At 50.8% G+C, this 21299-nt stretch overlaps 1 protein-coding gene across 1 annotated transcript in view; it reads left to right on the forward strand.

Annotated features, from left to right (window-relative positions):
* The first annotated feature begins 385 nt into the window (after positions 1-385).
* LOC147109975 (nectin-1-like) overlaps positions 386-21299 on the forward strand; it is a 34394-nt gene continuing 13480 nt past the window's right edge. Inside the window, exons 1-3 of the mRNA XM_086003959.1 lie at positions 386-957; positions 12075-12422; positions 18010-18303. Of these exons, the coding sequence (XP_085860085.1) occupies positions 909-957; positions 12075-12422; positions 18010-18303 (691 nt within the window). The 5' untranslated portion in view covers positions 386-908. The remainder of the gene's footprint in view (positions 958-12074; positions 12423-18009; positions 18304-21299) is intronic.

The following is a 21299-nucleotide window of genomic DNA, read 5'->3' on the forward strand; positions in this document are numbered from 1 at the left end:
CAGGTAGCGCATCGCTCCTCGGCCTTTGCGCCTTAAGACAGGTGTGAAGCGCCTGATTTAGCGCTCCAATCACCACCAGGGGCGAAAAAAACAAGTTTGCTGTCGGAGACGATAATTAGTGCCAGGCGCTGAACTTTGCGCACGGCCGATAACGGCGCTCCAAATGGGGCGATACCGAATTTTTCCCCCAATCAAAGACAATTGTTGCATTGGGCAGCACTCTTCGCTGGAGATTTTTGTTCTTGGCGCTGTGACCCTTCCGACCAAGATGTAATACCTCACATTTGTTTGTGTTGAACTTCATTTGCCCATTCTGCAAGCTTATTAAAGTCCCCCTCAGTGTTGAATCCATTCAGTTGTCCTGTCTAACATTGCAACATCAACCCAGTTAGTGTGAAGCTCTCAATGGAACCTGATATCATTTCCGTTTCCAATTGAAAAGGGAACGCATTACTTCCCTATTTATTGTCTGAAGACAGCAGTGGGACACTGACCACTGGCAATGTTTGGATTAACTGCAGTTAATTGCGCCTCTCCACTCTCCCGTCATCACATCGCAGAAGCAGTTTTATCGGGATGGAAGGGAGGGAAGAAGAACGGGAGTGAAATGTCTGGAAGGAGTTAGAATGAAAGGACTCGCCGTGAGGACCGCCTCCCGTTAAATCGATGCAGCCCAAAGTGTATTCTGGCTCTACCCTGCTCCGTGCTGCATGGCCGCATTGAGTTCCGCGGGGGGCTTCGTAAAAGAGATCGACGGCTCTGGTCGAAATTTGGACGTTGCTCCTACGGCTGGTCGGGTTCCCCCGTCGCCTTAGCTGAACGCAATTCAAACGCACGCTTCACCCTCTACAGCTTTGAGGGAAAAAACGTTTCGAGAACTGCAACTCCGCTTGCAGGGAGCGCCGGCAATGAGTTTCCTTGCTCGCGTTTTGCTTTGCGGTCTCGCTTTGTCCACAGGTAGGTTTCGCTGACCTAGGTTAGCACCAGGAGGCGCCCTGCTCTATGTGCGATGATTTGTATTCCGTGACTGTTTGGGGATGTCGTGGTCTGAATGATACACTCTTGAGAGGCTTTCAACCATGAGAGACACAATAATGGTGATTGCTATTGTTTCGGTCTCGGCTGATTCGCAATGATACCCCCTCTTCCCTTTTCATGGACCTGTTAAGTTACGAGGAGAGATTACGCAAACTTGGGTTGTATTCCCCGGAATTTAGAAGGTTAAGGCGTGATCTGATCGCAGTTTTCAAGATATTAAGGGGAACTGTTAGGGTAGATAGAGAGAAACTATTTCCGCTGGTTGGGGATTCTACGACTAGGGGAACATAGACTAAAAATTAGAGCCAGACCTTTCAGGAGTGAAGTTAGGAAACACTTCTACACACAAAGAAGTTTGGAACTTTCTACCGCAAATGGCAATTGATGCTCGATCAATTGTTAATTTTAAATCTGAGATTTTTGTTAACCAAAGGTATTAAGGGATGTGGGGCAAAGGTGGGTAGATGGAGTTAGGTCGCAGATCAGCCATGATCTCATTGAATGGTGGAACAGGCTCGAGGGGCTGAATGGCCTCCTCCTGACCCTATGTTCCTATGTTCCTAGGTTCCCAGGTTCCTAGGTTCCCATGTTCCTATGTTCCTATGTTCCTATGTTCCTAGGTTCCTATGTTCCTATGTTCCTATGTTCCTAGGTTCCCATGTTCCCAGGTTCCTATGTTCCTAGGTTCCTAGGTTCCCATGTTCCTATGTTCCTAGGTTCCTAGGTTCCTATGTTCCTATGTTCCTATGTTACTATGTTCCTAGGTTCCTAGGTTCCCATGTTCCCAGGTTCCTATGTTCCTAGGTTCCTATGTTCCCATGTTCCCAGGTTCCTATGTTCCTAGGTTCCCATGTTCCCATATTCCCAGGTTCCTATGTTCCTAGGCTCCTAGGTTCCTGTGTTCCTGTGTTCCCAGGTTCCTATGTTCCTAGGTTCCTATGTTACTATGTTCCTAGGTTCCTATGTTCCTGTGTTCCCAGGTTCCTAGGTTCCTATGTTCCTATGTTCCCAGGTTCCTATGTTCCTAGGTTCCTAGGTTCCCATGTTCCTATGTTCCTAGGTTCCTAGGTTCTTTTGTTCCTATGTTACTATGTTCCTAGGTTCCTATGTTCCTAGGTTCCCATGTTCCCAGGTTCCTATGTTCCTAGGTTCCTATGTTCCCATGTTCCCAGGTTCCTATTTTCCTGTGTTCCCAGGTTCCTATGTTCCCAGGTTCCTATGTTCCTAGGTTCCTAGGTTCCTGTGTTCCTGTGTTCCCAGGTTCCTATGTTCCTAGGTTCCTATGTTACTATGTTCCTAGGTTCCTATGTTCCTGTGTTCCCAGGTTCCTATGTTCCTAGGTTCCTAGGTTCCTATGTTCCTAGGTTCCTAGGTTCCTATGTTCCTGTGTTCCTATGTGTGTCACAGAGACTAGGAGTCTTTCAGCAAGCCATCCCTGAGCTGTGCTGAACTTTGTGATCACAGACTGCACAGTAGAAGGTTCTATAACACTGGCCTCAGTGCTTCTGTGCACAGCGGAGAGGGAAAGAGAAATCAGGCAGGCTTCCTACTGGTGAAAAACCTGCCTGTGTGGACCTCAGGGTCGGTCGAGGTTGTGATCACCCTAAATGTCCACTAACCTTCCCACTCTCGCTCTACAAACTCACGAAGAGGCGCGGCTTGGGTGGGATACCAGAGGGGCTGTCGAGACCCTTGAAACCTCACTCGGACATTCAGGAGACAAGGGGCGAGTGCTCTTTAAACCTACTTTATTTTTGTTGCAGCACCTGAGCTGTTTACTCTTTTTACACACTTCCATAGCTTGTGACCACGACGGAATTAAAATCATTGCAATAGCGGAATTGAAAGAGTTGTCACGCCGAGGCCACGGAACCTGTTGGTGCTAAATACAGACGTAATATCTGGGGGAGCGGACAATGCGGTTGTTTCACTAGGGTACAGTCACCTCCACCACCACAATAACTTGCATTTATATAGCGCCTTTAAAGTAGTAAAATGTCCCAGGGCGCTTCACAGGCGCGTAAATCAGACAAAATTCGACACTGAGCCACATAAGGAGATATTGGGACAGGTGACCAAAAGCCTGGTCGAAGAGGTAGGTTTTAAGGCAAAATCAAAATACTGCGGATGCTGGAAATCTGAAATAGAAACAGCAAATGCTGGAAACACTCAGCGGGTCAGGCAGCATCCCTGGAGAGAGGCACAGAGTTAACGGCCCAAAAATTCGGGTCTCCACGGGTGAGTACGCACGGGGCACTCACCCGTAAGCCCAATGGAAGTGCCGGTTTCGTGCATGCACTGCGCATGCGCGGGAAACCAGCACTTCCGTTCCCCTGAAAGAAGGGGTTCAGAGGTCGAACACATGCGCCGGAGAGGCAGCGCGTGCGCATCGATCTTACGTTTCTTTTGCAGGTTTTCCCAGGAGGGTAAGTCTGCAGAAGTTAGACATGTAAAAAGCAGTCGCAAGGCCTGCTTTTTACAAGGTAAGTGGTGAATTAATTAAAATTAAAACATTTTTTCCACAGGTTTATTATTTTTAAATACTTTAAAGAAAGGTAAGTTTATTTTTAGCCCTGTTAGAAAATGTAATTAATTTTTTCAAAAATTTAAATTATTGTTTAAAATAGTTATTTCATGTAATTTATAGTTCATTTTAAAAATGTGATGTTTTTTAAAATTTATTTGAAGATTTAGTGATGTTTTGGGGCTTATAGTATTTATAGGTTTGACAGATCAAACTTATGAATGAAGCATTCCCTGCTACCATTGGTTCTCCATAGCCCACGTGATCCCAGGGGATGCTTCGAACTAACTGCGCCCCTGGGATATGCAAGCACTGCGCGCCGGCAGTTGCAGGAGGTCCAGGATCAGAATCCCATGCGGGCCCACAGCTCAATGGCCGGCGCGCTAGGTAAGTGCAGGTCGGGGGCTTGCACCTGCGGGAAGCCCCCGACCCGAATTTCTGGGCCAACGTTTCAGGTCTGTGACCCTTCGTCAGAACTGGAAAAAGTTGGAGATGTAACAGCAAGTGCAGGGGCAGGGAAAGCGGGAGAGGGGAGGAAAGGACAAAAGGGAAGGTCTGCGATAGGGAGAGATTAAATGACAAATGGGATGATGGTGCAAGGCGCGAGGAGAAGGTAATGGGACAAGTAAAGAGACAAAAGATGGGTCTAGAGGAGGTGTAAATGGGAATGACAGCATCATTAACAGCTGCTATCCAAAACAATGGGGGCAGAGGTTATGGTCTGAAATTGTTGAACTCAATGTTGAGTCCAGAAGACTATAAAGTGCCTCTATGACAGGAATGATAAAATAACGCAAATAGGTGAGGAGAGCTTGAGAGAAAGCGTAAAGGTGGTAAATGACTCCCATTCTCTGAAACTCTAAGGCTTGCTGATCTGTATTACCTTATCTTCATCACAAACCTTTAATGTGGCTGTAAATAACCTTTCTAAATTAATGTCTATGATTGCAAACAGGGTTATTGCCTCAATGTAGTTCACATCTTGCCGATCATTGGCAACAGTCCAAAGATATAATTACCCATCAGATGTTTATACAGTATTGAGGATCGCAGGCCTACTTACAAATCTATTAAGATGTTTTGCTATGCCATTCATCAAATATGAACCAAATAGCTGATATGTGAATGACTTAGCACAAATAAGAATAAATTAGCTCATATGAATAAATCAGCACACATACGAATAAATTAGTGTATGTATGAAAACATTAGTTCGTCTATGAATACATTAACTAAGCTATAAATTAATTAGATCATGTTCATATATAAATAAATTAGCTCATGCATGAATACATTGGCTCATATATGAATGAATTAGCTCATCTATAAATACATTGATTTACATATGAATGAATTAGCTTAACGATGCATAAATTTGCTCATACATGAATAAATGAGCTCACATACAAATAAATTAGATCATCTATAAATAAATAAGCTCATGTATGAATAAATTAGCTCATCTATATACAAATTAGCTCCTATGTGAATGAATTAGCTTATCTATGCATAAATTAGATCATTCATGAATAAATTAGCTTACATATGAATAAATCAGTTCACATATGAATAATCAGCTCACATGTGAATACATTATCTCATCTATGACTAAATTAGCTTATATGTGAATAAATTAGCTCATATATAAATGCTTTAGCTCACATATGAATAAATTAGCTTATATATATGAATAAATTAGCTCACATATGAATAAATTAGCTCATATGAACACATTAGCTCATATATGAATGAAGTAGCTCACATGAATGAGTTAGCTATTTCACTTATGAATGAGCTGGTTCAGATTTGAACAATGTTTCTTCCCAACGTTTACCTGAATATAATTTTTTCCCAACGACATTGAACTCTGCAATCAGAAAGCAAAATACCCACCAAATGGCTCACAACGACATGATCATTGGATGTGCTTGTGAGGAGCCCATGCTGATCTAAACGGAATTGGTGATCAGCAGCGAGCACAATTGAAGTAGGGATTTGTAACCCGTCTGCTTAACCGGGAGCCAATGTAGGTCAGCAAGCACAGGAGGTGATGGGGGAGCGGGACTTAGTGCGAGTTAGGACACGCGGCAGCCGAGTTTTGGATGACCTCAAGTTTACGTAGGGTAGAATGTGGTCCCTCTAGAATTTGTACTTAAGACAACAAAGATGCTTTGGTGAGTCTCCTTCAACGAGGTAAATGTGTGAAACATTGCATGGCTGTATATGTAAACCCAGCAGTCCATATGTGATCTACCTCGTTCATATGCGGGCTAATTCATTCCTATGTCATTGCCAACCACAAAGCCTATGGCAGAGCCTGTGTGTCCGCCGATGGGGTTAGCTCCACGGCAGGTCGTGAGAATGATGACTTCTTTGTATATGCAGCAAGATTCGTAATCAACCTGAATCGAAGACTGCAAGCCGCTCGCCCAGTAACCGGCATCCTGGTACTGCAACGTAAAAAGAAGTAAAGGGGTTAACCAATCCCTTTCACAGGAACCATGTGGTCCTGCATTGTTCTTTCTGTTGGCCAACGTCCTTTTCAATCTAGAATCCAAAGCGCAGGAGTGGGATAGTGCTAAAGACTGGCGTGGTCGGTGCACCCCACCAATCTGTGAAGGCCTCCTGAGGGCGGAGACACTGAGTTAGCACTTGACCCAACGGGCTGTGTCCAAAAGCCCTTTGCACCGGGATGGCAGAATCTGGTGGAGCAGGCGGCAGAGTTACATCATCGGGTAGATAGTCGCACAGACACAGGCCATTCGGCCCAACTGGTCTATGCTAGCTTTCATACTTTTTACTTTCTTTCTCTCTCTCCTTCTCTTTCTTTCTTTTATCTCTCTTTCTCTCTTTCTTTCTCTTTTTTATCTCTCTCTTTCTCTTTCTTTATCTCTCTTGTTTTTTCTCTTTGTTTCTTTCCTTCTCTCTTTCTTTCTTTCTCTTTCTTTCTCTCTTTCCTTTTTTCTTTCTTTCTCTCTTTTTCTTTCTCTCTTTTTATCTTTTTCTTTCTTTCTCTCTTTCTTTCTTTCTTTCTTTCTCTTTTTTCTTTCTTTCTCTCCCTCTTCCTTTCTCTCTTTCTTTCTTCCTTTCTTCCTTTATTTCTTTCTCTTTCTTTCTCACTTTCTTCCTTCCTTTCTTCCTTCCTTTCTCTTTTTCTTTCTTTCTCTCTTTCTTTCTCTCTTTTTTCTTTCTCTCTTTCTTTCTCTCTTTCTTTCTTTCTCTCTTTCTTTCTCTCTTTCTGTCTCTTTCTTTTTTCCCTCTTTGTTTTTTCTTTCTTTCAAGTTTATCTTGTGCACAGTCCTTTAATTCTGTGTTGGTGAAGGGGCGAAGGACACTTTAGTCGTCCCTGTCTTTCTTCAATGCCAGCACAATCCCAGGACAGGTTAAGCCTGCGCTGTACAACATGTGCGCCCAGCAGATCTCCATCATGCTTTACAGCCCTTCAACATGCAACGGAACGGCTTCCTCCCGCCCAGCTGTGAGATCTTGATTCAATTCTGGGCAGCACATCTCGGGAAGGACATGTTGGCCTTGCAGGGACTGCAGCGTAGACTTCCCTTCTTAGGCAGTCCCTCGGAACCGAGGATGACTTGCTTCCACATTAAGAATGAGTTCTCAGGTGACTGATGAGTCCAATGCGGGACCTACAGTCTCTGTCACAGGTGGGGCAGACGGTGGTTGAAGGGGCGGGTGGGTGGGGTGCTTGGGTTGACGTGCACTCCTTCCGCTGCTTGCGCTTGGCTTCCGCTTGCTCCCGGCGAAGAGACTCGAGGTGTTCGGCGCCTTTCCGGATGCTTCTCCTCCACTTTGTGCGGTCTTGGGGCCAGGGATTCCCAGGTGTCGGTGGGGATGTTGCACTTTTTCAAGGAGGTTTTGAGGGTGTCCTTGAAGCGTTTCCTCTGCCCACCTGGGGTTCTCTTGCCATGTCGGAGCTTCGAGTAGAGCGCTTGTTTTGGGAGTCTCGTATCGGGCATCCGGACGATGAGGCCCGTCTATCGGAGCTGATCGAGCGTGGTCAGAGCTTCGATGCTGGGGATGTTGACCTGAGCGAGAACACTGACGGATTGGCAGGACCTTGCGGAGGCAGCGTTGGTGGTACCTCTCCAGTGCTTTGAGGTAGATTTCCCAGAACAGCCGCTGCCCGTAGATTACTAGGGTTGCATTCCCTGAAGATTAGAGGATTAGGGGGTGGTTTGATTGAAGTTTGCAAGATATTAAGGGGGACAGATAGCGTAGATAGAGAGAAACTATTTCCGCTTATTGGTTATTACAACTCAACTGCATAGAGCGTCGGCAATGAGTTTAGTTGCTCTTGTTTTGCTTTGCGGTCTCGCTTTGTCTACAGGTAGGTTTCCCTGACCCAGGTTAGCACCGGAGGCGCCGTGCTCTATGTGCGACGCTTTATATTCCGTGACTGTTCGGGGATGCCTTGGTCTGAATGATAGGCTTTACCTTGAGAGCCGCGAGAGACTCAATAATGGCGATTGCTACTGTTTCGGTCTCGGCCGATTCGTAATGATACCCCCGCCTCCCTTTTCATGGACCTGTTAAGTTACGAGGAGAGTTTCATGGATAGTTAAGTTACGAGGAGCGATTACACAAATTAGGGTTGCATTCCCTGGAATTTAGAAGGTTAAGGGCTGATCTTGCAGTTTCCAGGCGGTTCATCATAAGAACATAAGAAATAGGAGCAGGAGTCGGCCATTCGGCCTCTCGAGCCTGCTCTGCCATTCAATAAGATCATGGCTGATCTTTGACCTCAACTCCACTTTCCCGCCCGATCCCCATATCCCTCGATTCCCCTAGAGTCCAAAAATCTATCGATCTCCGCCTTGAATATACTCAACGACTCAGCCTCCACAGCCCTCTGGGGTAGAGAATTCCAAAGATTCACCGCCCTCTGAGTGAAGAAATTCCTCCTCATCTCAGCTTTAAATGGCCGAACCCTTATCCTGAGACTATGACCCCTGGTTCTAGACTCTCCAGCCAGGGGGAAACAACCTCTCAGCATCTACCCTGTCAATCCCCCTCAGAATCTTATACCTTTCAATGAGATCACCTCTCATTCTTCTAAACTCCAGAGAGTACAGGCCCATTCTACACAATCTCTCATCACAGGACAACCCTCTCATCCCAGGAATCAATCTAGTGAAGCTTCGTTGTACCGCCTCCAAGGCAAGTCTATCCTTCCTTAGATAAGGAGACCAAAACTGTGCCCAGTACTCCAGGTGTGGTCTCACCAAGGCCCTGTAAAATTGTAGCAAGACTTCCTTACTCATATACTCCAACCTCCTTGCAATAAAGGCCAACATGCTATTTGCCTTTCTTATTGCTTGCTGTACCAGCATGCCTGCTTTCTGTGTTTCTTGCACGAGGACACCCACATCTCTCTGAACACCAACATTTGAAAGTTTGTCACCATTTAAAAAAATATTCTGTTTTTCTATTCTTCCTACCAAAGTGAATAACCTCACATTTCCTTACATTATACTCCATCTGCCACATTACTGCCCACTCACTTAGTCTACCTATAAGTCTTTGCAGACTAGGGGGCGATTTTGCCAGCCCTGGGGAGACGGGTTTGGAGGTGGGATTGCCGGGAAAATGGCAGAATCTGGGGGCGAGCACCCATCCCACCCCCAACCCGCCTCCGCTCCATCTTCCTAGGTAGTTAACAGGCAGTTTTTTTGGAGAATCCCTATTTTCCGCCCTGACGTGTGGGCTTCCCGACGGCTCCGAACCACGCCAGGGTCAGCGAGGCGGGCTGTAGGTCTGCGGGGGTCAGAGGGGCCGAGATGCCTGGTGTGCAAGTGAGTGATGGGTGCAAGCGTGGAGAGGTGAGTGTGCGAGGTGTGTGTAAAGTGTTTTAATAAGTTTTAACTTACCTTTACTTCTTCCTGCAGGTTTCATCCCCTCAGGTATCGGGAGTCCCTCAGCTCACCGGCACAGAAAGCAGAATGGCCGCTGAACTGTCAAAAGCTGCAGCCTTCTGCTTTCTGGTCAGGAGAGATCTCCAACTGAGCCTGAGTGGAAAGACTCGACTTAGAGGACAGATTGTCGGTGTTTGACAGCTTCACAGAGCCGTCAACTGCTGACAATTCATCTGTCAAAAATGTTTGACAGATGACATGTCATACATTGACATGCTCTGCAACCTGCTTCCCCTTAATTGGCCCGCTATGCCCGCTGGGCGGGCTTAACAAGGTCAATCAAGGGAAAATGGCGTGATTTGGCCACAAGTCGACGGAGGCGGGACTGACACCCGACAAGTGGGAGTCCCGCCTCCAACGCGCCCCCAGTGGCAAAACCGCCCCCTTTGTCTTCTCCTCACAGCTTACTGTCAACGGCGATTGGTAAGATCAGTGCGCACTATCTGCGTGCGTGGTAGAATTCGGCAGCACGTGATCGGGCGGTGTCATATCGGCCGCTGGTTATACCGCTTGCCCGATATTCAGTCCCGCCGACTTCAATGCAGTTGAACAACAGGCGGCAGATCTGGTACCGCCCGTATTGCAATGCCACCCAATGTGCATTTGCGGCCGTTTACAAGGCCGTACTCCAGTTAAATTGACTCGTCCTTCTTCTTCAATATTGAAGTACTGCGGATGCTGGAAATCTGAAATAACAACAGTGATGTAAGAAAACTACAAGGCACTCGGTCTAAGTGTTAAACAGAGCTTTAATCAACTGTTTTACAACATGGGGATCGCGTTGTGTCCTTCACTAGTTCCTGTTAAAGAATGTCCTGGGCAAGCTGGGCCCATGCCCGAGTATTTATACTCTCCCTGGACAGCGCCACCAGCAGGCCGCCCAGTATTACTTCATAAGTCATTTCCACATGAATGACAAGATTCATGTCCAACAGAAAATGCTGGAAGCACTCAGCAGGCCAGGCAGCATCCGTGGAGAGAGAGAAACAGAGTTAACGTTTCAGGTCTGGGACCCTTCGACAGAACTGGTTAGAGGTGTAACAGGCTGTTTATGATTCTGCCATCCGCATTTGCAACATTTAGGGAGAGAAATTCGGTCTCGCCCCGTTTGGGGCGCAATTATCGGCTGGGCGCAAAGTTTAGCGCCTGGCGCTAATTATCGCCTCTGACTGCAAACTTGAATACTATCGCCCCTGGAGGTGATTGGAGCGCTAAATCAGGCGCTACACACCTCTCTTAAGGCGCTAACGCCGAGGAGCGAGGCGCTACCTCAGAGCGCTGGCGAAGTTCATGTGATGTCAGTCAGTAATGGAACACAGACACACTGGCGCCGGCCAGTTCTTAAAGGGGAGGGTTTATCTTGGTCTCCATCCACACCCTGCTCATTGCAGCCTTGAATCTCGGTCTGGAGAGACCTGTACATCAATTCTGCTGGAAAGAACAATGGAGAGGCCCAGGGAAAGAGCTCAGAGTGCAGCCCCCACAGTCTCTTCTAAATCGATACAAGGAAGGTCAAATCAAAATAAACCTGCAAAGTGCTGCTCAGTACCCAAAACTCCTTCACACAGCGTTGAATCTCTCCAGAAATCTCTCTCTCGGACTGCGTGGTGCAAAAATGTCACCAACAAAAAAAGGCAGGAAGCTGTCGCCTTTAAATAGCGCTCCCCCAGTCCCTTCCCGACTGCAAAACGCTCCCCTCAACCTGTCATTGCTAGCGGCAGGCGGTAAGGCAAGGGGCGCCACTCAATGTCCGGTCCAGGGCGCAAACGGAGCATTAAATTCGCCCCAAACGGGTCAATACCAAATCTCTCCCCCTAACTGATGCCAATGGAGATGGCAGAATCATAGCCTTGAGTATTGTGTGCAGCTTTGGTCGCCCTATCTGAGGAAGGATGTTCTTGCCATGGAAGGAGTGCAGTGAAGATTCACCAGGCTGATACCTGGGATGGCAGGAATGACGTATGAGGAGAGATTGGGTTGATTGGGCTTATACTCGCTGGAGTTTAGAAGAATGAGAGGGGATCTCATTGAAACTTATAAAATTCTAACAGGACTAGACAGGCTAGATGCAGGAAGGATGTTCCCGATGGTCGGGGAGTCCAGAACCAGGGGTCACAGTCTAAGGATAAGGGGTAAGCCATTTAGGACAGAGATGAGGAGGAATTTCTTCACCCAGAGAGTGGTGAACCTGTGGAATTCTCTACCACAGAAGGCAGTAGAGGCCAATTCATTAAATATATTCAAGATGGAGTTAGATATATTTCTTAAGGCTAAAGGGATCAAGGGATATGGGGAGAAGGCAGGGACAGGGTACTGAATTTGGATGATCAGCCATGATCTCATTAAATGGTGGAACAGGCTTGAGGGGCCGAATGGCCGACTCCTGCTCCTATCTTCTATGTTTCTATGTTTCTATAAACAGCCTGTTACACCTCTAACCTTTTTCAGTTCTGACGAAGAGTCGAAACGTTAACTCTGTTTCTCGTCTTTCTTCTCGACTGACACCTCGTTCGCCAGGGAGTCACTTTCTCCTCTTTTGTTTTTCTCCCTCCCTCTCTCCCTCCCTCTCTCTGCCCTGCAAGCCGCGGTGTCGCAGCACATCATCACTGCCGATTTTCTCACGGGGACGGCCGGCGAGGAACTGAGGCTGCCCTGCCACTTTATCAACCGCCACTGGAACCTGACTGTCGTGCAGGTCACGTGGCTGAAGAAAGCTGGGCCAGCCAATGAGAACGTGGCTGTGTACAACCCGCAGTTTGGGACAAGCTATCCGGCTGGTTCAGGACGGATCGCGTTCAACAACGCCTCTGCTCAAAACTGCACCTTGACATTTAGTCCCTTGGAGCTGGAGGACGAAGGCCTATACAATTGCGAAGTTAACACCTTTCCCACTGGGAAGCAAGATTCTCAAACAAACTTGACGGTTCTAGGTAAGCCATTGTATAAGAATGACCGCAGCGTCGAATCATAGAATGGCCACAGCGTGGAAGAAGGTCATTCGGCCCCTCGAGCCCATGCCGGCTCTCAGCCACTCCCCCGCCCTTTCCCCGTAGCCCTGCAAATTTTTATTTCCTTCAGGCACTTATCCAATTCCCTTTAGAAAGCCGTGACTGAGTCTGCCTCCACCACACTCTCAGGCAGAGCATTCCAGATCCTGACCACTCGCTGCATAAAAAAGTTTTCCCTCATGTCGCCTTTGGATCTTCTGCCAATCACCTTCAATCTGTGTCCTCTGGTTCTCGACCCTTCCGCCAATGGGAACAGTTTCTCTCTCTCTGCTCTGTCCAGACCCCTCATGATTTTGAACACCTCGATCAAATCTCCTCTCAACCTTCTCTGCTCCAAAGAGAACAACCCCAGCTTCTCCAGTCTATCCACGTCACTGAAGTCCCTCATCCCTGGAACCATTCTCGTAAATCTTTTCTGCACCCTTTCTAGGGCCTTCACATCCTTCATAAAGTGCGGTGCCCAGAATTGGGCACAATGCTCCAGTTGAGGCCGAACCAGTGTTTTATAACTTCTTTGCTTTTGTACTCTATGTCTCTATTTATGAAGCCCAGGATCCCGTGCGCTTTTTTAACCACTTTCTCAACCTGCCCTGCCACCTTCAACGATTTGTGCACACATACCCCCAGGTCTCTCTGTTCATGCACCCCCTTTAGAATTGTACCCTTTAGTTTATATTGCCTCTCTGTGTCACTTTTCTTTGTTGAGTATCATCTGCCACGAGTCCGCCCATTCCACCAGCCTGTCTATGTCCTCTTGAAGTCTATCATCTTAGGTGCCAGCTTTGGTCAGTGGTAGCACTCTCACCTCTGAGACAGAAGGAGCTGTCCTAAGATGACAACTCCAGTGCAGTAATTCACTGACAAAGAAAGAGGTTGCATTTAAATATTGCCTTTCATGACCTCAGTGTAGTCACTCTTAGAATGTCGTATGGTCATTTTGCACACAGCGCGATCACACAAACTACAGTGTTAAAATAAATAGATAATCTGATGTTGGTTGAGGCAAAACTATTAACTAGGACACTGGAGCGAACTCCCCCGTAATAGTGCCATGGGATCATTTACCTCCAGCTGAGAGGGCCTTGGTTAAACGTCTCATCCAAAAGGCAGCATGTCTGGACAGAGCAGCACTCCCTCAGTACTGCCCCTCTGACAGTGCGGCGCTCCCTCAGCACTGCCCCTCCGACAGTACGGCGCTCCCTCTGTACTGCCCCTCTGACAGTGCGGCGCTCCCTCAGTACTGCCCCTCCGACAGTGCGGCGCTCCCTCAGTACTGCCCCTCTGACAGTGCGGCGCTCCCTCAGCACTGCCCCTCCAACAGTGCGGCGCTCCCTCAGTACTGCCCCTCCGACAGTGCGGCGCTCCCTCAGTACTGCCCCTCCGACAGTGCGGCGCACCCTCAGCACTGCCCCTCCGACAGTGCGGCGCTCCCTCAGTACTGCCCCTCCGACAGTGCGGCGCTCCCTCAGCACTGCCCCTCCGACAGTGCGGCGCTCTCTCAGTACCACCCCTCTGACAGTGCAGCGCTCCCTCAGTACTGCCCCTCCGACAGTGCGGCGCTCCCTCAGTACTGCCCCTCCGACAGTGCGACGCTCCCTCAGTAATGCCTCTCCGACAGTGCGGCGCTCCCTCAGTACTGCCCCTCCGACAGTGCGGCCCTCCCTCAGTACTGCCCCTGCGACAGTGCGCGCTCCCTCAGTACTGCCCCTCCGACAGTGCGGCGCTCCCTCAGTACTGCCCCTCCGACAGTGCGGCGCTCCCTCAGCACTGCCCCTCCGAAAGTGCGGCGCTCTCTCAGTACCACCCCTCTGACAGTGCAGCGCTCCCTCAGTACTGCCCCTCCGACAGTGCGGCGCTCCCTCAGTACTGCCCCTCCGACAGTGCGACGCTCCCTCAGTAATGCTTCTCCGACAGTGCGGCGCTCCCTCAGTACTGCCCCTCCGACAGTGCGGCCCTCCCTCAGTACTGCCCCTGCGACAGTGCGCGCTCCCTCAGTACTGCCCCTCCGACAGTGCGGCACTCCCTCAGTACTGCCCCTCCGACAGTGCGGCGCTCCCTCAGTACTGCCCCTCCGACAGTGCGGCACTCCCTCAGTACTGCCCCTCCGACAGTGCGGCGCTCCCTCAGTACTGCCCCTCCGACAGTGCGGCCCTCCCTCAGTACTGCCCCTGCGACAGTGCGCGCTCCCTCAGTACTGCCCCTCCGACAGTGCGGCGCTCCCTCAGTACTGCCCCTCCGACAGTGCGGCACTCCCTCAGTACTGCCCCTCCGACATTGCGGCGCTCCCTCAGTACTGCCCCTCCGACAGTGCGGCGCTCCCTCAGTACTGCCCCTCCGACAGTGCGGCGCTCCCTCAGTACCTGCCACTCCGAAAGTGCGGCGCTCCCTCTGTACAGCCCCTCCAACGGTGTGGCGCTCCCTCAGTACTGCTCCTCCGACAGTGCGGCGCTACCTCAGTACTGCACTTCCGACAGTGCGGCGCTCTCTCAGTACCACCCCTCTGACAGTGCGGCACTCCCTCAGTACCGCCCCTCCGACAGTGCAGCACTCCCTCAGTACCACCCCTCTGACAGTGCGTCACTCCCTCAGTACCGCCCCTCCGACAGTGCAGCACTCCCTCAATACTGCCCCTCCGACAGTGCGGCGCTCCCTCAGTACTGCCCCTCCGACAGTGCAGCGCTCCCTCAGTACTGCCCCTCCGACAGTACAGCGCTCCCTCAGTACTGTCCCTCCGACATTGCGGCGCTCCCTCAGTACTGCCCCTCCGACAGTGTGGCACTCCCTCAGTACTGCCCCTCCGACAGTGCGGCGTTCCCTCAGTACTGCCCATCCGACAGTGCAGCGCTCCCTCAGCACTGCCCCTCCGACAGTGCGGCACTCCCTCAGTACTGCCCCTCCGCCAATGCGGTGCTCCCTCAGTACTGCCCCTCAGACAGTGCGGCGCTTGCTCAGTACTGCCCATCCAACAGTGCGGCGTTCCCTCAGTACTGCCCCTCTGACAGTGCAGCGCTCCCTCAGTACTGCCCCTCCGACAGTGCGGCGCTCCCTCAGTACTGCCCCTCCGACAGTGCGGCGCTCCCTCAGTACCTGCCACTCCGACAGTGCGGCGCTCCCTCTGTACAGCCCCTCCAATGGTGTGGCGCTCCCTCAGTACTGCTCCTCCGACAGTGCGGCGCTACCTCAGTACTGCACTTCCGACAGTGCGGCGCTCTCTCAGTACCACCCCTCTGACAGTGCGTCACTCCCTCAGTACCGCCCCTCCGACAGTGCAGCACTCCCTCAATACTGCCCCTCCGACAGTGCGGCGCTCCCTCAGTACTGCCCCTCCGACAGTGCAGCGCTCCCTCAGTACTGCCCCTCCGACAGTACAGCGCTCCCTCAGTACTGTCCCTCCGACATTGCGGCGCTCCCTCAGTACTGCCCCTCCGACAGTGTGGCACTCCCTCAGTACTGCCCCTCCGACAGTGCGGCGTTCCCTCAGTACTGCCCATCCGACAGTGCAGCGCTCCCTCAGCACTGCCCCTCCGACAGTGCGGCACTCCCTCAGTACTGCCCCTCCGCCAATGCGGTGCTCCCTCAGTACTGCCCCTCCGACAGTGCGGCGCTTGCTCAGTACTGCCCATCCAACAGTGCGGCGTTCCCTCAGTACTGCCCCTCTGACAGTGCAGCGCTCCCTCAGTACTGCCCCTCCGACAGTGCGGCGCTCCCTCAGTACTGCCCCTCCGACAGTGCGACGCTCCCTCAGTAATGCCTCTCCGACAGTGCGGCGCTCCCTCAGTACTGCCCCTCCGACAATGCGGCCCTCCCTCAGTACTGCCCCTGCGACAGTGCGCGCTCCCTCAGTACTGCCCCTCCGACAGTGCGGCGCTCCCTCAGTACTGCCCCTCCGACAGTGTGGCGCTCCCTCAGCACTGCCCCTCCGACAGTGCGGCGCTCTCTCAGTACCACCCCTCTGACAGTGCAGCGCTCCCTCAGTACTGCCCCTCCGACAGTGCGGCGCTCCCTCAGTACTGCCCCTCCGACAGTGCGACGCTCCCTCAGTAATGCCTCTCCGACAGTGCGGCGCTCCCTCAGTACTGCCCCTCCGACAGTGCGGCCCTCCCTCAGTACTGCCCCTGCGACAGTGCGCGCTCCCTCAGTACTGCCCCTCCGACAGTGCGGCACTCCCTCAGTACTGCCCCTCCGACAGTGCGGCGCTCCCTCAGTACTGCCCCTCCGACAGTGCGGCACTCCCTCAGTACTGCCCCTCCGACAGTGCGGCGCTCCCTCAGTACTGCCCCTCCGACAGTGCGGCCCTCCCTCAGTACTGTCCCTGCGACAGTGCGCGCTCCCTCAGTACTGCCCCTCCGACAGTGCGGCGCTCCCTCAGTACTGCCCCTCCGACAGTGCGGCACTCCCTCAGTACTGCCCCTCCGACAGTGCGGCGCTCCCTCAGTACTGCCCCTCCGACAGTGCGGCGCTCCCTCAGTACTGCCCCTCCGACAGTGCGGCGCTCCCTCAATACCTGCCACTCCGACAGTGCGGCGCTCCCTCTGTACAGCCCCTCCAACGGTGTGGCGCTCCCTCAGTACCGCCCCTCCGACAGTGCAGCACTCCCTCAGTACCACCCCTCTGACAATGCGTCACTCCCTCAGTACCGCCCCTCCGACAGTGCAGCACTCCCTCAATACTGCCCCTCCGACAGTGCGGCGCTCCCTCAGTACTGCCCCTCCGACAGTGCAGCGCTCCCTCAGTACTGCCCCTCCGACAGTACAGCGCTCCCTCAGTACTGTCCCTCCGACATTGCGGCGCTCCCTCAGTACTGCCCCTCCGACAGTGTGGCACTCCCTCAGTACTGCCCCTCCGACAGTGCGGCGTTCCCTCAGTACTGCCCATCCGACAGTGCAGCGCTCCCTCAGCACTGCCCCTCCGACAGTGCGGCACTCCCTCAGTACTGCCCCTCCGCCAATGCGGTGCTCCCTCAGTACTGCCCCTCCGACAGTGCGGCGCTTGCTCAGTACTGCCCATCCAACAGTGCGGCGTTCCCTCAGTACTGCCCCTCCGACAGTGCGGCGCTCCCTCAGTACTGCCCCACCGACAGTGCGGCGCTTGCTCTGCCCTGCCCCTCCAACAGTGCGGGGCTCGCTCAGTCCTGCCCCTTGACAGTGCAGCGCTCCCTCAGGACTGCCACTCCGGCAGTGCGGCGCTCCCTCAGTACTGCACTGGAGTGTCAGCCTAGAATTTTGTTCTCAAGTCTCTGGAGTGGGATTTGAACCCACAACCTTCTGACTCAGAGGTGAGAGAGAGAGTGCCAGCTGCTGAGCCACGGCTGACACCTGGCTTGTAAAGGTCGATAGGCCAATGATTTGTGCCTTACTCCAAGTTGCCTGCTTTCAGGCTCGACGGTAATTGTTGGAGTTGTGACAGTTTCCTGAATCTAGTTTATTGTATTGAAGCCGAAAACGGCCCTGATATGTTGTAGAGCGGGCTTGAGGTTATCACTCATCGTACGCATCTCTCTCCTCCTCAGCGGCCCCCGTGACTGATGCAGTCGCTGTCGCAACAGACGCCGGCTGGTCAGAGATGCCAGTCGCCAACTGCACGGCCGCGAATGGGAAACCAGCGGCCCACGTCACCTGGATTGCCAGGGTCCCGGGGAACGTAACTTCAACTCGGGCTGAAAATCCAGATGGGACAGTGACCATCATCAGCCAATACAGAATGGTGCCCACGAGTCAGGACAACGGGGAGAACGTGACGTGCATCGTGTCCCACAAAGCATTAGCGGATCTGGTGAACTTACCGGTGACATTATCAGTCCGATGTAAGTATCACAGAAATCAAGACAAGAAGGCAATTGAAAATACATGATTAATATATTAACTGCATTATTGATGAATTTGAATAGCCCCACAATGAATATGATGATTTCTTTTGGCATTTTCTGTCATAGTGTCCTTTTTTATTCTTTCACGGGATGTGGGCGTCGCTGGCAAGGCCAGCATTTATTGCCCATCCCTAATTGCCCCTTGAGAAGGTGGTGGTGAGCCGCCTTCTTGAACTGCTGCAGTCCGTGTGGTGAAGGTGCTCCCACCGTGCTGTTAGGGAGGGCGTTCCAGGATTTTGACCCAGCGACGATGAAGGATCGGCCGATATATTGCCAAGTCAGGGTGGTGTGTGACTTGGAGGGGAACTTGGAGGTGGTGGTGTTCCCATGCACCTGCTGCCCTTGTCCTTCTAGGTGGAAGAGGTGGTGGGTTTGGGAGGTGCTGCCGAAGAAGCCTTGGCGAGTTGCTGCAGTGCATCTTGTAGATGGTACACACTGCAGCCACGGTGCGCCGGTGGTGGAGGGAGTGAATGTTTAAGGTGGTGGATGAGGGTCTTTGTGTTAAAGAAAGAAAGCAAGGTGTCTTAATTATTTTGTATTTAAATGTTTATCTAAGAATACATTCCACAGAAGAGAAGGGTTAATTATTTCAGCCATTGTAAATCCATTGGGCCAGAAATTCGGGTCGGACGCCTCCCGCGGGTGCAAGCCCCTGACTTGCACTTACCTAGCGTGCCGGCCGTTGTGCTGTGGGCCCGTGTGGGATTCCGATCCTGGGCCTCCTCCAACTGCCGGCGCGCAGTGCTTATGTATCCCAGGGGCGCAGTTAGTTTGAAGTGTTCCCTGGGACCACGTGGGCCATGGAGAGCCAATGGCAGCGGGGAATCTCTATTCATAGATTTGACAGGAAGAGCTGTCAAATCTATGAATAGAGTTCGGCCCCAAAACATAACGGCCCAGTAATTCCGTTCCACACGCGTGAGTACGGTCGGGGTACTCATGCGTCTGGCCGGAGGAAATGCCGGTTTTCAGCATGCACAGCGCATGCGGAGAAAACCGGCATTTCCTGTCCTCTGAACGAAGGGGTTCAGAGGCACAGCGCGTGCGACTGCACAGGCAGCGCGTGCGCAGTGAACTTCGTCGATTTCATTCATGGATTCAGTGAGGTTAAGTCCTTGCAACTTACACATGAAAAAAGCATGTGTAAAGTTGCTCCAGAGGCTGCGGAGGAAGATATATTTTACCGTGGAGCTTCTGAAAGGCAATATTTTTGTTTGGGAAAGGGAGGAACGTTATTTTAAGAAATGATGAGGTAAGTTTTAAAGTTTAATTTTTTTTTAAAAAACGGGTTTTCAGTACTGTAGGTAGAAGGAGCAATTGTGGCTGTGTGAATTGAATTTGCTGTGTTTATTAAATGTGAAAATGACTGTTCTAAAATGAGTAATGTAACATTTCCAACATTTTTAAGAAAGAAACTTTTCATCAGTAATATATTCTTTTAAGTAATTATGTATGTATGTCCGTATATATTCCTTTACGTATATGTATATATTCCTTTACTTATGTGTATGAATGTATGTATTTATTTATGATTTTCCAATAAATTACTTTCTCTGAAAGTCATAATTAAATACATACATTCATACACATAAGTAAAGGAATATATACATACATACATATACGCAAAGGAATATATACAGACATACATACATAATTACTTAAAAGAATATATTACTGATGAAAAGTTTCTTTCTTAAAAATGCTGGAGTCATTTTCACATTTAATAAACACAGCAAATTCAATTCACATAGCCACAATTGCTCCTTCTACCTACAGTACTGAAAACCCGTTTTAAAAAACAAAAATAAACTTTAAAACTTACCTCAGCATTTCTTAAAATAACTTTCCTCCCTTTCCCAAACAAAAATATTGCCTTTCAGAAGATCCACGATAAAATATATCTCCCTCCGCAGCCTCTGGAGCAACCGTACTCATGCTTTTTTCATGTGTAAGTTGTAAGGACTTAACCTCACTGAAAGCATTAATGAAACCGGCGAATTTTACTGCGCACGCGCTGCCTGTGCAGTCGCACGCGTTCTGCCTCTGAACCCCTTCGTTCAGAGGACAGGAAATGCCGGTTTTCCCCACATGCGCTGTGCATGCTGAAAACCGGCATTTCCTCCGGCCAGACGCGTGAGTACCCCGACCGTACTCGCGCGTTTGGAACGGAATTACTGGGCCAACATTATACATTTCAATAAAATGAAAAATTTAACAATTGCACGATTTGCCCCCTCGCATCTGCGACTGAGGGTCCAAGGAGGTGCATTGCGCAAGAGGTCATCATCGTACGTATCCTCACACTGTTCCCTTTCGGGAACTGTATGAAGTGGTGGAAGGATTTCTGGCCACGTTAAAGCTCCTTCCGTGACCATAACCATCTTCATACCAGCCATTAGGGTGGTTAGTCCTATGGCGTGAGGGTTTTACGGGCTCCCACAACCCATCTGAGGGGGGGGGGGGGGGCCACCCACACCCGCGGACGCAAGTATCCCGCTGGATGTCCATCCAGAATTTATAGTTGGAGCTCCGACTCCACTTGCCGGGACTGTCTGGAGTGGGGTTCGAAACCCTACTCCTTCTGGCCCAGCGGCGGGGATGCTTACCGCTACGCAAAAGGCCCACTCCACGCAAAAGGCGACACCCATACGTTTCCTGCACCTTTTCCCTCCCCGTGACTGGAGCCCTATGCTGCCACTTGAAAGGCCAAGCTATCATCTGCCCTTTTTGCGGCGCCTTTGACTTCTCATTACCAATGATGAGCAGGCGCTGCGCCTCCACCTCGTTGAGGAGATTGCTGAGGTCATCATCAGTTCAATTGTGAGTTCTTTTAATGCCGTGAATTGTGCTCATTCCAGCCATTTCACGTTGCTAATCTGAGTGGGCCTTTGGTGTAGCGGTAGGATCCCCGCCGCTGGGCCAGGTCGGGGTAG

The sequence above is a fragment of the Somniosus microcephalus genome, chromosome 12 (genome assembly GCF_052327205.1).
Source record: "Somniosus microcephalus isolate GS21.2 chromosome 12, FLI_Smic_1.0, whole genome shotgun sequence".
Classification (NCBI taxonomy): Eukaryota; Metazoa; Chordata; class Chondrichthyes; order Squaliformes; family Somniosidae; genus Somniosus; species Somniosus microcephalus.